General features: G+C 40.3%; 1 protein-coding gene across 1 annotated transcript in view; it reads right to left on the bottom strand.

The window, feature by feature from the left end:
- LOC136874646 (general odorant-binding protein 19d) overlaps positions 1–6,203 on the bottom strand; it is a 55,046-nt gene extending 48,843 nt beyond the window's left edge. Inside the window, exon 1 of the mRNA XM_067148271.2 lies at positions 6,125–6,203. Coding sequence (XP_067004372.1) covers positions 6,125–6,175 — 51 coding nt within the window. The 5' untranslated portion in view covers positions 6,176–6,203. The remainder of the gene's footprint in view (positions 1–6,124) is intronic.
- Positions 6,204–17,021: the final 10,818 nt, after the last annotated feature.

Raw genomic sequence — 17,021 nt, 5'->3', positions numbered from 1 at the left:
ACTGGCGACAAATGCGCGTCGTTGTGCCCGATGGCGTTGGGTTAACAGTGGCACCGGGCTCCCATACCCCATAGAACCCATGTTCCTACGGATTGTCCACTGGGAGTGCATAGGCCTTACATGATCTTTTCAAGTTTTGTGAATTTGTTTTCATTTGTGATTCATTAGTTTCTTTAGTAAGGTACTACATTTTAGGAGGGCTGTGTGCCGTGGTCGTATTGCATCAGCTGTTCTAGCAGCTGCAGAACAATGGCATATGGTTTGCGAACTGTCGATTTAGAGGAAAAGCTGTGCTTAGTATAGCCGATTTGGCTCGATCGACCGTAACAGAGGTAGTCGATTGCACGGTGATCGCGCTCGCTTCTCCGCGCGCCGCATTCTGGCATTCTCAGGACCTCTGCTTTTAATTAACATGAGTGACACCTTTGTGGATGCACGGTGAGATCTTCTCTGTTGATCAGCCATTTGGACATGCGAGCAGTAAAAGGGTCGACAGAATTAAGCATTATTGCTCGACGTCAATAATTAGCTGGTTGTGGTGGCCGGGTTTATAGGAAGAACCGAGATAGAGACGGGGAAAAAATGTAAGTGCTCACACACGGAAGGATATTTTCCTCAGTTCTTGAATTACAAAGGGGCACTATCGAGTGAAAACCGGTATCAACTAGTCGGGCGATAAAAGCTTCGAACTATCGACTGAATAGTCCAATGTTCTGCATATCGCAAGTAGTCAGCCGTTCCATGACAAAGCATTCGAAGGTTTCTTGTCTGTCTCCGTAGCAAGGGTGGACAGTGGTTCATTTACGATTTACTTTTTTAAACATAATTGAGAAATAATTAGATATCACTAGTATAGACATTCATTATAACAAAATAACTTACAAATTTATTCAATGGGACCCATAATCGTAGTCGAGAAGATTGAACAGTTGAAAGTATTTATTTATTTATTTATTTATTTATTTATTTATTTATTTATTTATTTATTTATTTATTTATTTATTTATTTATTTAATTTTTGCCCTTATGAACAGTGTTTGAACTCGAATATCTCATGATTCTTCTCATTTACTATAAATTTTATATTCCTAATTTTGTTTCTGAATTCTTTTCTGTCTCCCATCATTTGTCTGTTGATCCCCACCTGCCATAAGTCTTCCTCTATTTCATGATACCAATTTGCTTCCTTGCTTGAACTGTTTACTACATCAATATTTTCTACGTAAGTCTGTTGTTGCCCATTGTCTGTATGTGCCCATAGAAAGTTAGTCTGCGATTTCTGGTCATGTCAGTAAGTTTGTTAGAATTGTGGTCGTTTCTGACGCATACAATACTTCTGGTAATACGACTGTTTTGTAGTGTCTAAGTTTGGTCTGTCTTGAGATGCTTCTCTTATTATAATGTGACCATGTGAGTTTGTATGCTTTCTGGAGTGTTGTTCCTCCTATTTGTATTTATTTATTTATTTATTTATTTATTTATTTATTTATTTATTTATTTATTTATTTATTTATTTATTTATTTATTTATTTATTTATTTATTTATTTATTTATTTATTTATTTATTTATTTATTTGCTAGCGAATATCGAAGGTTTTCGACGACGGAACGATGGGAAAGTAGTGGCGGATCACAACATAATTTTCAGGGGGTTCACAACAACACTTTTGTTCATGTCTCAAATGTACCAAAGTATAACGCAAATCAGTACAAAATATAACATAAATTCTTTGTACGGTTCCTTCTCTACTCATAATATGGTAGAACCCTTGTGACCGAGGAACCATTTTATTCGAAACTAATCTCTGAGCGTACAACAAAACTCAAATTACGTCTACCACTACTACTACGACGACGACGGCGCTTTCATTCCATACCCTAATGAGATACGGTGGGCCTCCTCTCAGGCCAGGAGATGTGTTGCGGTGATTTGAGATGCGGTGAAGGTGAGAGGGAAGCGGCCGTGGTCTGCGAAAGGAACTGTTCTGGCATTCGCCTTGGTGAGGAAGATGGAAAACCACAGGAAACCATTCTCAAGGCAGACGTCGGTGCGACTAACTCACCATCTCCCGAATACAGAGCTGGAAAAGCGACAATAAAGCCGTGACCTCTATTAGCCGAAGGAATGTTCACAGTAGCTTTGTTACAATGCTGTACTGTAGCGAACATTAAAAGATGAGCACTATTCCTGGTTTTCGCATAGCACGAAGTTCATCTATGTATGATAAGGAGCATAAAAATAATGCGTAGGCCTACTACGTTTATCGGTACTCAAATTCATTTCACTTAAAACGATTCTCCACCAGCAACGTAAAGCAAACTTCTTTCCGTGATTACAAACGCCTGTTCAAAATTAATAGCGAAATCTACCGGCAATGTAATGCAATATTAACATCCGCGAGGCTATGGCCAATGGTAACAGTGTTGGTGGCGGACCCTTGTGGTCAGCTGTAATGCTATCCTTGTCTTTATATCTGATGTAGACGGAAAGGCACATACATACCTTACCGTGCTCCTCGCTTATGGGCATCTCTGAGCATAGACCATGACGTCATCTACGTGCGCATGCGTGTAGTCTTCAGGCTCGTAGCACAAGATCCAGTGTGCTCCCTGTATTGTCAGTCAAAACGAACAGCCGTCAGTGTAACGAAACTCCGACATAAGTCGAATGCTTTCGATCGATTGATGAAATCAGGTCGAAGTTCGAAGCAAAAGAAACCATTTTCAATATCCATGAATGCGTGAATATGCTTTAGAACCGGGCGTTCACCTGGTAATGTGCTCCTGTGAGCCCACCGCCACTGTTGGAAAGGGCTAGGATTGGGAAGATAATGCTAATGACCGTCGCCTTAATTAAGGTGCAGCCCCAGCGTTTGCCTGGTATGAAAATAGGAAACCACGAAAAAATCTCCAGGGCTGCTGACGATGTTATTCGAACCTACTATCTCTGGAATGCAAGCTCACAGCTGCGCGCCCTACCCACACGGCCAACCCGCTTGGTCGAAAGAATTCGTTGCACAACGTAAGTAGTCAGAGGTTCAATGACTGAACATTCGAATGTTTCTGGTCGAACCTCTCCGGATCAAAAGTGGACAGTGGTACTTTTACAAATATATTTTTGAAAGTGTATTGATCAATAATCAGAAATCACTCTTTGGAACAAAGTAGATTTTATATTGAGCGACTTACAAATTCATTGAAAGGAACACCTTTTGTAGCCGAGAAGTCAACTCCAATCCACACTGGGAATAGGAAGGTGCACTACCAGGGGATTCAAGTTTCGTATCCCGTCTCTGACAGCGACTATCCTTAGTGTAGTACCAGCTTCAGTACTTGCCGTTGACGGGACAAACATATAGCATATCTCACTCCCCAGTTACTTTCCGCCAATATTCAGGCATGCTGTTTTACTAGGGAAGCAGCAGTAATCCCATCTATCGGAGTTGAGTGGCAGCAGAAGAGACAAAATCACATCCCAACTATGATCAATGTAATGTTATTGTTGATCAGTTTTATGGGCTTTCGATATTGTAGGCCTTCACATTCAGTTTCCTTCCGGCTCTGTGATATTAGGGCATCTAATGTAGAGGGAGTCCCTCCTTCTTCCATGACTCCCTATTGTCGTATTCTTAAAGCAATCATTCTTTTACGACCTTTTCTCATATTTCATAATCATATTCACATTGTTCCTTGTCGATACGGACTGATGACCACGCAGTTTTACACCTTTAGGGGACCAATGACTGAAGTTTCGTGATTTCTGTATTAAAAATCGATTTTCGGAATTATTGCTAAAAAGCAACTCCAACCCTTCTATTATCAGAAAATATCATAAAATTTCAAGCCCCGCATTTTAAAGGCCACGCCCACCTCACATTAATGGCACTTTATCGCATATTTTGGCAGTATTTTAGCGTACCTGTTTGAATTTGGCTCCAAGGTTTAACAAATGACAGTGGTATGGTGTCAGTGCTTTACGATGTTCCACTGTTTATCTCATAATACTTAAAAAATAACAGATGCATTCAAAACTATAGATGCCTTTTCCTCACCTTTCATTTTTTTCAGTGCTTTGCTTCATGCGAAAAGCTCCATGTGCTGCAGTTCTTGTCTGATTGATATGAAACTTTCTAGAGTTAGCCTATAGCGATATCTACAACTAACAAAACATACTTATAAATAATTTTATTTGTTGATTGGAAGCAACGTTACATGCTTTATGGACTTAGCAACAAAAATCGACATTCACGAATATCTCTGTATCATAAATGATACGCGTAAAAATGTATAAAACATAAATGATCGGAATTTTTAATTCTATGTAACTTTAGTTATGTAGTATTTATCGATAGGACCATCAATGACATAAATATTTGAGATTTTTAAAAAACAAGTTGCTTATGCGACTGCAGCTATCGAGCTCGGCCAGAATTAAATTTAGGACTTCCTCTAAACTACCATATCACTCAGAGTGAATAAAATAATTATTTATAGCCTAGATTGTAGTGCATCATTCCCCAACTTTACATACCGATTTTCATTAAATTCCCTTCAGCCATTTTCTCGTGATACCCGTACATACATACAAAAATACATACGTACGTACACACATACATACATACATACAGACAGACAGACAGACAGACAGACAGACAGACAGACAGACAGACAGACAGACAGACAGACAGACAGACAGACAGACAGACAGACAGACAGACAGACAGACAGACAGACAGAAATGACGGAAAATTAAAAAGTGCATTTCCTTGTTAACGTGGACAGGTCCGATACAGAATACGATTCTTTTACAATTCTGAGCAATGCACAGACAAAACTCTTATTTTATATATACACTCATGTTCATAAAAGACAGAACACTTTGAAAGACTACAGATAGAAAGTTCATAATCGCAGGATACGTTCATTAGTATGTTCTGTAGAAATGAGTCACCTAGGTTCAGCATGTGTCCTGTTGCCTAGTAGGCACTGATAATTTGTTCCACGCGTGATGCCATCGATGCGTATAAGGCGCGAATGGCGTCGTGGGGTATAGCCATCCATCTTGCATTCACCTGGTTCCACAGTTCATCTTTGGTGGTTGGCATTGGGTCACAACGCCGCACCGGTCGTTTCACCACATCCCACGCATATTCGATTGGCGACAAGTCCGGTGATCGGGCGGGCCAGGGCAACAGTCTGACATCCTATGGCAAGAAGAAGGCACTTGTTTGTGCAGCAACATGTGATTGCACATTGTCCTGATGAAATATGGCATCTGGGGTGTCATGAGCCTCTCACCCTGTCTTCGGCCAACCAAAATACGGCCATCATTTTCAAAGAAACAGAACCTGATTCGTCCGAAAACACTATCTGCTGCCATTCCTGTCCGCAGTGATGTCGTTCTATACACCATTGCAGTCTAGCATTTTTATGCATATTAGTCAAAGCTAGGTGGAGAAGTGGACGACGCGGATCGTAATAAACGGCGACGGACTGTCACTCCTGATAGTGTACGATGTGTTACACTGTTCCACTGCTGTGTCAGAGCCGAAGAGGACGCAGATCTATCCTGCAATGCCATTCGGATGAGGTGTCAATCTTCTTGGGGGTTGATCTAGGTGGTGCGACCAGACCCATCTCGTCGTATTCTACAGCCTTTCGTGAACCATTCTGTACACACCCGTTGCACTGCCGACACACTTCGTCCCAATTGAGCAGCAATTTCCCGGATGGATGCATCACGTTCTCTCATACCAATTACGTCAATAGACGAAGCAGCATGTCCCATCTTGATAGAGAAACCTGCTCTGCTACCAAGAGCTCTGACGTTACAAGAGAAGAGAAAGGATATCTATCTAAATTCGAGGGATCGATACTGGTGAACTCTGGTGCCCAAATTACGGACATTTCAGGTTATTATAATTGAAGCGCTCAGAATAATAACTCCAGATTCCAAATGACATCATTTTTTTTAGATTAAATGAGAGTAGGACTGTACACTCCTACTATCTATCTTTCATATTTACAGAGACCAGTTAAAGGTTAAACGGTTTTATAACACTTAATTCTAATAGAATTACGACTTTCTTAGCCAGTCTGGATAAATTTAATACTTAACACTTACCAACGTTATGCAGACCGAGGCAAAGACGAGAGCACTTACTTTGAAGTTCATGGTTAACAACTGGTAATAGCTTTTCTGGGATTACCAATTGGCTTTATATACAACTCTATCTGGTGGTCATATCTTGCAGTTTAACCGGTACTTATCGGGGGAATACTGCAAAGCATATGCAAGGAAAACCCAGTTATTTTCTTTAACAGTCCAACCTCGACGAGTAGAAGATATATATATCGCACCCATGCGGCGATAATTGGCACATGCCAGAAAATGACAGTCAAGTAATCTCTCACGGTGACCTTGCCGTACAGTAGGGGATGCAAAGACATGCTACGATTTACCACAAGACTTACAGTTAGGGTTGCCATAAGGTTCAGGATGAAATTCAGGACACCAACATCGACAAGTTCCAACCATAGGCACCGACTCCACAGGAGCACTTGCTCCCATGTAGCCTATATAGTGTGGTACGGGGACGCAATCGTGTTTTTGCTCCCGTAAGAATATTTGATATTGTCATCCTTGGCCCCGTGCTCAAGACCAAAAGTCGGCGCCTATGGTTCCAACGAGCGTATATGGATGATTCCATATGAACTGTCCCGTCCGTTACGAAAAGACACACTTGATATATAATGTTAATGTTAAAAATCAAATAGAGAAATAATAAGAAATCATGCTTTATGTAAAACACCTACCGGTACTTTATAAACCACTCCAAAATGATATACATAATATACAATGTTATTTGCATAGAGTTTTAAGTAACAGATGAGAAAACTCACGTTGAATTACTCATTTCTCAATAACACGGATAAGTGAAAACTAAAAACAACATTTATTTACCTTTGCTTAAAGATATTTATGACACAAGAGTGTCCTGAAGCTGATACCAATAATACTTTAACAAATTTGACACAACTCATAATTTTTTAAATGTAAACATGAAAATCCTGCCAAGATATTTCTTTAAAATTATATTGCAGCAATAATATTGATTTAACAGACTCTACTTTCAGTCTATTTCTGTCATCTGTCCATTGTGAATTCATTAAAGAAAAACTTATTTCCACATGTGGATTATGGTCAGGTAAAAAGAAATAGAAATGAGCCAATGTAAGCAATTCAGAATATTGCTCACTGAATTCACAATGCTTTTAAAAACTGAACCCATTTATTACTTATTAACATGGATACAAAATAGTTGTCTTCGCTAGTATGATCAACCAAAAAATTCCATTCCCTTTTAAAAACATTTGAGCAAAATTTTAAATAATTTTCTCTGATTTTTAAAATTCAGGACATTAAGGGATTTTTAAAAATTCAGTCAGGACGTCGGGACACATGCTCAAATTCAGGACAATCCCACTTCTTCAGGACGTATGGCAACCCTACTTACAGTACAATATGAGTAAGATAGGAGTAAGGAGAAACATTGTTTATTTATTTATTTATTTATTTATTTATTTATTTATTTATTTGTTTATTTATTTATTTCTTCTTCTTCTTCTTCTTGCGTTCCGGCCTTCTAAGGACCACGTTACAATTTCAATTGTTCCTCCTTAGTTGTTCTTTCCTTTTCTTCCAGTATTCTTTCATTGTTTCACTGTGTTTCTTTTTCCTGTCTTCAGTCCACTTTGTGCCTGTTTTCTTTTCCTTCCTCCCTTGGAATCCTTCCATTTGTAAGACTTTCTTCCTAAAAATCTTTCTTTCCAATAATTCTTTTTCTCGTATGTTGTTCCTTTCCAGGTCTTTCTTGACTTCTTGAATCCAGGTGGTAGTTGATTTCTTTTCCCAAAGGTACTTGAAGATTCGTTTAGTTAGTCTATTGTCATCCATTCTGTAAATGTGTCCAAGAAATAGCAATCTCCTTTGTCTTATTGTTTCTGATATGTTTTCTACGTTCTGGTAAATTTCATTGTTACTTCTTAATTTCCAAAACTCTGCAATTCTTAGAGGACCTAATATTTTCCTTATAATTCTTCTTTCTAATATTTCTAATTTATCAAGCTTGTAGTTCAGTGCTAGACATTCGCTGGCATAAAGGCATTCTGGTTTCACTACTGTGTTGTAGTGCTTTATTTTAAGTTTTCTTGATAAGCACTTTTTGTTGAAAGTATTCTTAGTTATACCGTACGCTCTTTCCATCTTTTGTATCCTCTCTTCTATAGCGGATTTTTCTAAACCATTTTCTTGAATTGTCTCACCCAAATATTTGAATTTCTTTACCTTTTCTATTTGTCCAAAATCCGTTGCTAAAACTTTGGGGCACTTTTTATATTCGTCAAAAATTTTGTTTTCTCGGCAGAGATTCTCAAGCCTGTCATGTTGGCTGTCTTTTCAAGGAGATTGACTTGCATTGCTGCATCTGTAAGGCTTTCTGAAAGTATGGCAAAGTCATCTGCAAATGCTAGGCAATTTATTGCAACGCCTTTGTTCTTATTCCCCAGCATGAGTGGCAATATTTTAGATTCTTTCAGTTTTTCATTCCAAATTCTTATAATTTTCTCCATGACACAATTGAAAAGGAGTGGAGATAGACCACCGCCCTGCCTGACACCTGTATTTATTTTGAAAGGTCGAGATACTTCACCCATAAATTTTACTTTCGAGATAGTGTCCGTAAGTGTTTCACGAATTAGGTTTGCCAATTTAGTTTTAACTCCAAATTCACGGATTACTTTATCTAGGGTTTCCCTATCAACAGAGTCAAAGGCTTTTTTAAAGTCAATAAATGTTACAACTATGTCTTTGGAGTTTATTAATCTGTGTCGAACTATAGATTTCAGGTTGAAAATCTGTTCGGATCAAGATCTTCCTTCTCTAAATCCATCTTGATATTCACCCAATTGACTGTCCAGTGTCTATTTTACTCTATGTAGTAGTATTGTTGAGAATATCTTGTAAGCAACTGCCAAGAGAGATATACCTCTGTAGTTGTTGACATCCTGCTTGTTACCCTTCTTGTGTAATGGGTGTATTAGAGCCACTTTCCAATCCTCTGGGATCTTTTCTGTTTCCCAAATTTCTTCAAAGATTATTTGTAGATCTTCTATAATTATTGGTTCAGCCCATTTTATAAGTTCAGCTGTTATGGAGTCTTCCCCACTAGCTTTGTTATTTTTAAGATTTTTTATTGCTTCCTTTATTTCTTCCGCTGTTGGAGGTGAATCAGCTTCTAGATTTTCCTGAATTTCTGAAAATTCTAATTTATGATTTGGCTCAGGGCAGTTCAGCAGGTGTTCGAAGTGTTTTGCCAGAATCTCACAATTCTCGGCATTGTTAAGGCCAATATTACCATTTGCATCTCTGAAGCACATGCTCCGGGACTGATAACCTTTCAGGTTATTCTTAAAGGTCTGATATAAATTTCGGGAGTTATTTCTTACAAAATTATTCTCAATTTTTACTAGGTGCGATTTTTCAAGAGATCTTTTAACCTGCCTTATTATTCTTGTTGTTTCCTTTCTTTGTTGTTTAAATAGCTCATAGTGTTCATTCTTTCCGGAACATTTCCATTTTTCCACTTTTTCGTTCTTTCCATAAGTGCTTCCTCACATACGTTATTGCACCATACTTTCCTTTTAGTTTTAACTGATCCAAATACTTTCTTCGCTGCACTATTAATCTGTTTAGATAATTCTGGCCATTTGCCATGCTGAGTTATTTTAATTTCTTCCTGAAAGTTTTCTATAGTTGCTTGTGTAATGTTGAGCCTCTCTATGTTGTATTTCAATAATTTTTTCGCCCTTCTTTGATTCCTGCGAGGTAGAAGCTTTAGCTTAATTTTAGAGAGGTAATGATCGGAGTCAAACTCCCCACTTCTTATTACTTTAACATTCATAATTTCCTTAATACTTTCTTGAGAAATAGCTACAGGGTCCAAATGAAACTCACCTAACATCGGATTTGGGGACACCCATGTTTTAGTCTTTCTTGGAAGTTTCTTAAAGAAGGTCGACATTAATTTTAGGTGAAAGGATTTGTAGAGATTAATTAGTCTCATGCCATTTTTGTTTGTTCATTTGTGTGCCGGATATGCCCCTACTGTTTTGCTGAAAACGTTTTCTTTGCCTACCTGTGCATTAAAATCACCTATTGTCGCGGCCACCAAATTAGACGGGTGAGGAAAACTGCGCTGTCGTCAGATATGGGAACGGCGAAGCGACAGATGGTCGAGAGTCGCTTACCCCCGGGCACGAATTGGCAACGCTGATCGTGCAGTGCTGTCAAACTGAAGCCCATCCGCTCCAGGCCACCTTACCCGAGTCATTCCCTGTCAAGCAGCTGTTGAGCTCGCATCGTAAGTTCAGTTAAAGATGGATAGTGTATGTGAATTGATTTGGGCTCAAGTCAAGAGAGAAGTGCCAGAGAGGAACAAAACATTCAAAATAAAGGGCGTAGAAAAACTCACGTCAGAAGCCATCGGCCGTGTGACTGCTGCAGATTGGGAAAAGTGTTTCAATCGCGCGGAAAATGTTCAGACGGACGATTGGGCCAAGGAAATAGTATATAAGAGACGAAAGAATGGAGCCATTCATCATCAGCGTAAAAGACGAATCGACAGATAGTGAGATGAGTGATAACAGTGACTAAGGCTGCCTTGAAGGCAGAAACCGATTTTTACTTCATTGTAAATTAATGTAAACCTATTCTTTAAAGTAGTTCTTTTTCTATATTACAGTATTCAAATATTTAAAGTTATAATGTAATAAAACTGATATGTATTAATATGCAATTCGAAAGTATTTACGGGTTCCTGCAGCCTGTGCTGGTGCGCGCGCCCCGAACTGCCTCAGCTTGCGACATTTACATGATCGCTTTCTGGGCCATTTTCCAGGAAAATTACAAGACTCACGGAAATATGTTTCAGATAAAAATATAAGTCAGGCGATTTTTTACATTTTTCCCGCAGACAAAATTTTATTGGCTGAAGAAATAAAAACTTGGTCGCTTACTGAAATTTTCAATACATGATTCTACGGATTTAAACTTACTCGTTCAAGATTTTATTTTTCATAATTATTTAAGTGGTTTATATGGAAAATAGTTATACCACTGGAATCAGCAGTCTTTTCTGAAGCTTGTAGTATAATTTGTTTTGAAGCATTGTATGAAGTAACATCAGGAACTTGAGAGAGAATAACTTGCCTCGCGCTCCGAAATGATGTGTTCAGTTAGACATTTCTTCGCCAGTTGCTACATAACCTTGGCAACAGCGTAATTTCTCTGACCCGCCTAATTTCGTGGCCGCGACTATAGTAGAATAATAACATTCGATTTTGGAATTTTTGAAATTTCATCATCTAGAAGACTCCAGAATTCTTCAGTTTTACTCGGGTTCTTGCTATTATCTTCATTTATTGGTGCATGGCAGTTAACAAATGTATACTTTTTGTTCTTGCATTCAAGTGTGAGAAGAGAGAACCTTTCAGAACTAGATTTGAATTCCATAGCATTATCAACTATTGCTTTATGGACATAAAAGGCGGTACCTAGTAGTGGCATTCCTTTCATAATTTTGATTGCTGGTTTACCTTTAAAGATTCCATAATTTTTGGTTTCTGTTACATTCTCATCCATAAACCGTGTCTCTTGAACTGCTTGAATTTCATGTCTATCTAAGAAAATTTCCAGTTCTTTCTGTTTGCCGGTTTTTAGCAAGGAATTTACATTAAGAGTGCCTGCAAAGAATTTTCTCTTAAATTTAAGTCTGAAAGGATTCCAAGGATGCTCCGACTCACCCTTATTGCAGATGTTGGGACTCCCCAGAACCCTAGGTCCCGATGCATTGCATAACGCAATGGTGGATTTCTCTTCCGAGCTACCACCTGGGGTAGTGCTTTCATTCAGCGGACTTTCCATTCTGCAATTGAAATTGTACATTGTACAAGGTAGGAAATTAATTCCAAGATTAGATCGGTTTGTTAGTCCGAAATGATTTTTTATTCGTGCTTTTCTCCACTAGGTTCTTCCGCTCTCTCCGCCGTTGGGACATTAAATTCCTCATCCGCCTTCGAGACCGTTGACCAGGTTTCACCTGTAACCCTAGGCAGGGGCCCTTACATGGTGCTACCATCCGGAGCCAGATGGACCCAGGTTTATTACGAGGTTGTTACTCCTCCCCCTCCTCCTTCCCCATCACTTGCAAGATGAGGCCCCGGGCTTGGGACCGGCAATGGCGGATTTATTTATTTATTTATTTATTTATTTATTTATTTATTTATTTATTTATTTATTTATTTATTTATTTATTTATTTATTTATTTATTTATTTATTTATTTATTTATTTATTTATTTATTTATTTATTTAAACGGTTAGCTAATGCTCTAACCTTTCACCTTTGCTGTTAATGGTACGTCAGGCTTGACAACGAAGCTGGCCTATGAGAGGTTTGCGGGTGCGATAGTCATGGTAAACGACTGTTGGTGACTTACTATATAGCCTTGCGGTAGGTCTAATTAGAATTGAAAGCTCTCTTACGTTCAATTCATATTGCATGTAAAAATAGAGATGGGTTCTCAATATATCAAGTTATACGCCTGTAAACAGTATATACACTGACTGACAGAGCAAATGCAACACCAAGAAGGAGTGGTCAGAACTTTATGCCAATTGCAGGGTAGACTGACGTCACTGAGGTATGCTCATGATGTGAAATGCGCCGCTGTGCTGCGCACGTAGCGAACGATAAATGGGACACGACGTTGGCGAATGGCCCACTTCGTACCGTGATTTCTCAGCCGACAGTCATTGTAGAACGTGTTGTCGTGTGCCACAGGACACGTTTATAGCTAAGAATGCCAGGCCGCCGTCAACGGAGGCATTTCCAGCAGACAGACGACTTTACGAGGGGTATGGTGATCGGGCTGAGAAGGGCAGGTTGGTCGCTTCGTCAAATCGCAGCCGATACCCACAGGGATGTGTCCACGGTGCAGCGCCTGTGGCGAAGATGGTTGGCGCAGGGACATGTGGCACGTGCGAGGGGTCCAGGCGCAGCCCGAGTGACGTCAGCACGCGAGGATCGGCGCATCCGCCGCCAAGCGGTGGCAGCCCCGCACGCCACGTCAACCGCCATTCTTCAGCATGTGCAAGACACCCTGGCTGTTCCAATATCGACCAGAACAATTTCCCGTCGATTGGTTGAAGGAGGCCTGCACTCCCGGCGTCCGCTCAGAAGACTACCATTGACTCCACAACTCCACAGCATAGACGTGCACGCCTGGCATGGTGCCGGGCTAGAGCGACTTGGATGAGGGAATGGCGGAACGTCGTGTTCTCCGATGAGTCACGCTTCTGTTCTGTCAGTGATAGTCACCGCAGACGAGTGTGGCGTCGGCGTGGAGAAAGGTCAAATCCGGCAGTAACTGTAGAGCGCCCTACCGCTAGACAACACGGCATCATGGTTTGGGGCGCTATTGCGTATGATTCCACGTCACCTCTAGTGCGTATTCAAGGCACGTTAAATGCCCACCGCTACGTGCAGCATGTGCTGCGGCCGGTGGCACTCCCGTACCTTCAGGGGCTGCCCAATGCTCTGTTTCAGCAGGATAATGCCCGCCCACACACTGCTCGCATCTCCCAACAGGCTCTACGAGGTGTACAGATGCTTCCGTGGCCAGCGTACTCTCCGGATCTCTCACCAATCGAACACGTGTGGGATCTCATTGGACGCCGTTTGCAAACTCTGCCGCAGCCTCGTACGGACGACCAACTGTGGCAAATGGTTGACAGAGAATGGAGAACCATCCCTCAGGACACCATCCGCACTCTTATTGACTCTGTACCTCGACGTGTTTCTGCGTGCATCGCCGCTCGCGGTGGTCCTACATCCTACTGAGTCGATGCCGTGCGCATTGTGTAACCTGCATATCGGTTTGAAATAAACATCAATTATTCGTCCGTGCCGTCTCTGTTTTTCCCCAACTTTCATCCCTTTCGAACCACTCCTTCTTGGTGTTGCATTTGCTCTGTCAGTCAGTGTATTTTTACAAGTTGTTTTACGGGGCACCCACACAGATAGTTCTTACGGCGACGATAGGACAGGAAAGGGCTAAGAGAGGGAAGGAAGCGGCCATGGACTTAATTAAGGTACAGCCCCAGCATTTGCTTGGCATGAAAATGGGAAATCACGGAAAGCCATCTTCAGGCTACCGACTTTGGGGTTCGAACTCTCTATCTCCTAAATGCAAGCTCACAGCTGTGCTTCTCGATATTTTCGATACAACGATACCCCCGAGGTATCGATATCGAACGATACTACTACAGATGAGCGATACATTTTTGATACTATGTTAATAGAATGCCATAATGTTTAGTTAATGTTGTCAACTTGCCAGAAGTGACAGATTATTAAATTGGTTGTAAGGAGTATATGTTATCCAGTATTCGGGAGTTAGTGGGTTCGAACCCTACCATCGGCAGCCCTGTACATGGCTTTCCGTGGTTTCCCATTGCCGCACCAGGCTGTACCTTAATTAAGACTACGGTTGCTTCATTCCCACTCCTAGCCCTTTCCTGTCCTATCACCGCCATAAGACCGATCTGCGTCGGTGGGACGTAAAGCAACTTATAAAAAAATGTAGGGCCTACATGTCTCAACTCATAAGTTTCAAATAGCAGACAGAAGGTACAGCAAGGAATTGGGCTCGTTTATACCTCTTCTGACCTCATAAAAAGGGATCTTCCTACAAATTTCTGTAGATGTTCTGGTGCCACTACCTCTGAAGTAGAAATTTCTTTATGTACCACGGTAATACAACGTGTCGAATTGTAGCTTGGGGAAGATATTTGCGAACGTGATATTGCATTTGGATGACTATGGAAATACCACGCTCCGCTTACAAAATAACCTACTTGTGAGTGTAACTAATAAGAGAGACTTTCGGTAAACAAATGCCGTGATCTATTTAAACTAACAAATCACAAGCAAGGTAGCAACTTAAGCATGAAGCCGATTTTGATTTTAGATAAAATTTCAAATCAGTTGTTGTTTTGAAGTAACAGAAGCTGATGTGTTTCCTAATCTACCGCTTTTGGATAATATGAATGAAGTGTGAAACGATTGCCAGTTGGAGTTTGCCAGTGAAAACAGTACCTTTGCCGCATTTGTAAAAAGAACTTCTCGCGTGGAGAAAAATCTCACAACGCTAGCAACCTGAAGAAGCATGTCACCTCAGTTCGTAAATTTGTTTCACTGGACATGAACTTCTCAATAACAAAATATCGGAACAGTGAAAGTGCAATAAGTGCAGACATAACAGTGGAAGAGCCTATGTATCATCGCCGTCAATATCATCACAGTAATCAAATTCTAGTTAGCCTAGTCTCTTTTCTGGGTGATAAATACAAATTTAAACCGGGAGATAATAGGTCGGAGCTAGTTACATGATATGCGAAAACAACCAGCCATTTAGCACTGTAGAAAATAAAGGTTTGAAGCAGTTGATCCAGCACCTTGAACCAAGAAATACTATGCCTACTCGTAAGTAAACGCATATCAAAGAACATCCTCCAGAACTCTGTCAAGAAGTAGAAACAAGAGTAAAAGATGAGCTCCAAGTCTTTGAAAACGTTTAAGAAAAAGCTAGGTAACAATTGATAGGGAATCTGCCACCTGCGCGACAGCCCTAAATGCATATCGTTGATGATTAGGGCCTGGTTTCATATGCACTAAAAGCTCAAAAAATATGCACGAAAATAAAACAAAATACACTTACCAAACGCATTATTTAATTATAATTCGCGTTAAATTGGTAAACATGTTTCATTCCTTGGAAAATGATGCATGGCAGTAGGTTATCAACAGTTTTACAATCCTTTCACGGGTCAATGACTTTCTGTTGTCGGACAGAATTAATTTATGCGCTGAAAATGATCGTTCTCCGTCAACGGACGTAACTGGGCAATATTTGTACACTGGCACTGACTGCTCGGAACATTCTTCTGGCAAAGACTGCCTGATTCTACTTAGAGAGTTGCTTATGGATTGAATCTTCTTCAGTCTTGGGTTTGAGCCCAACACCACACTGAGTTTCCTTTCAACTTTTTCTCCATTTTCATCAGAGACATCATTTAAAGAACCAAGGGCTTTTTGAATTAACTGAAGGGATTCCTGTTGGGTGCACCGCGAATTTCTAGGCCCATTATTGCCTTCGAAAGTGACGAATAATACAGATGGATGAAACAGGTATATTTATATACAGTATCTACTTGATGATGCTTGTTGTTTAAAGGGGCCTAAAATCTAAGGTCATCGGCCCATATACAGTTTCAGAATCAAATACGCACTTTGTTTCACGAACACACGCAGTATGACTATCATCAATAATTTTAACTACATCTTTCACTTGATTAAAGTTCTCCTGGTAGAACGATACTGTGGATAACCAAGTTCCCCAATTTGTAAGAACAGGTTCCGGCGGAAGAGAAACTCGAGGCAGATGAGTTTTGTACGTTGTACACGAGCCGGAGCTTTTAGGAACTTTTTTTTTTTCCCTCTTGAAGTTACTTTGTTGACAGATGGAAAGAGGGTGAGTACATCTTCTGCTACGATGCAGTCCATGAGCCAAACATGTGACATGGATGAGATTTGGGAAAACTACCCCGAGACTGGTGAGCTTCAACATATACGAAGCTGCATCTGTGACTAAAAGGCGCACTTTGTAACAATCACCCTCCGATTCACCAGGTCACAGAAGTCGTTCAGAAATCTTAGATCATCGATCACACGTAAGAGAAAAATATATCTGTATATGGACTAACGTTCAAAATATGCACTCACATTCAAAATATGCATTTGCATATGCATTTTCTAAAAATCCGGGCCCTATTAATGATTGAGCTGTAAACATTCCTCATCAATTCCTCCGAAATATAGATAGCATAGCTGTTACGACGGA

Source organism: Anabrus simplex, chromosome 5 (genome assembly GCF_040414725.1).
Source record: "Anabrus simplex isolate iqAnaSimp1 chromosome 5, ASM4041472v1, whole genome shotgun sequence".
NCBI classification, from domain to species: Eukaryota; Metazoa; Arthropoda; class Insecta; order Orthoptera; family Tettigoniidae; genus Anabrus; species Anabrus simplex.
The sequence above is the reverse complement of the archived record's forward strand: the minus strand, read 5'-3'. Positions and strand labels throughout refer to the sequence as shown.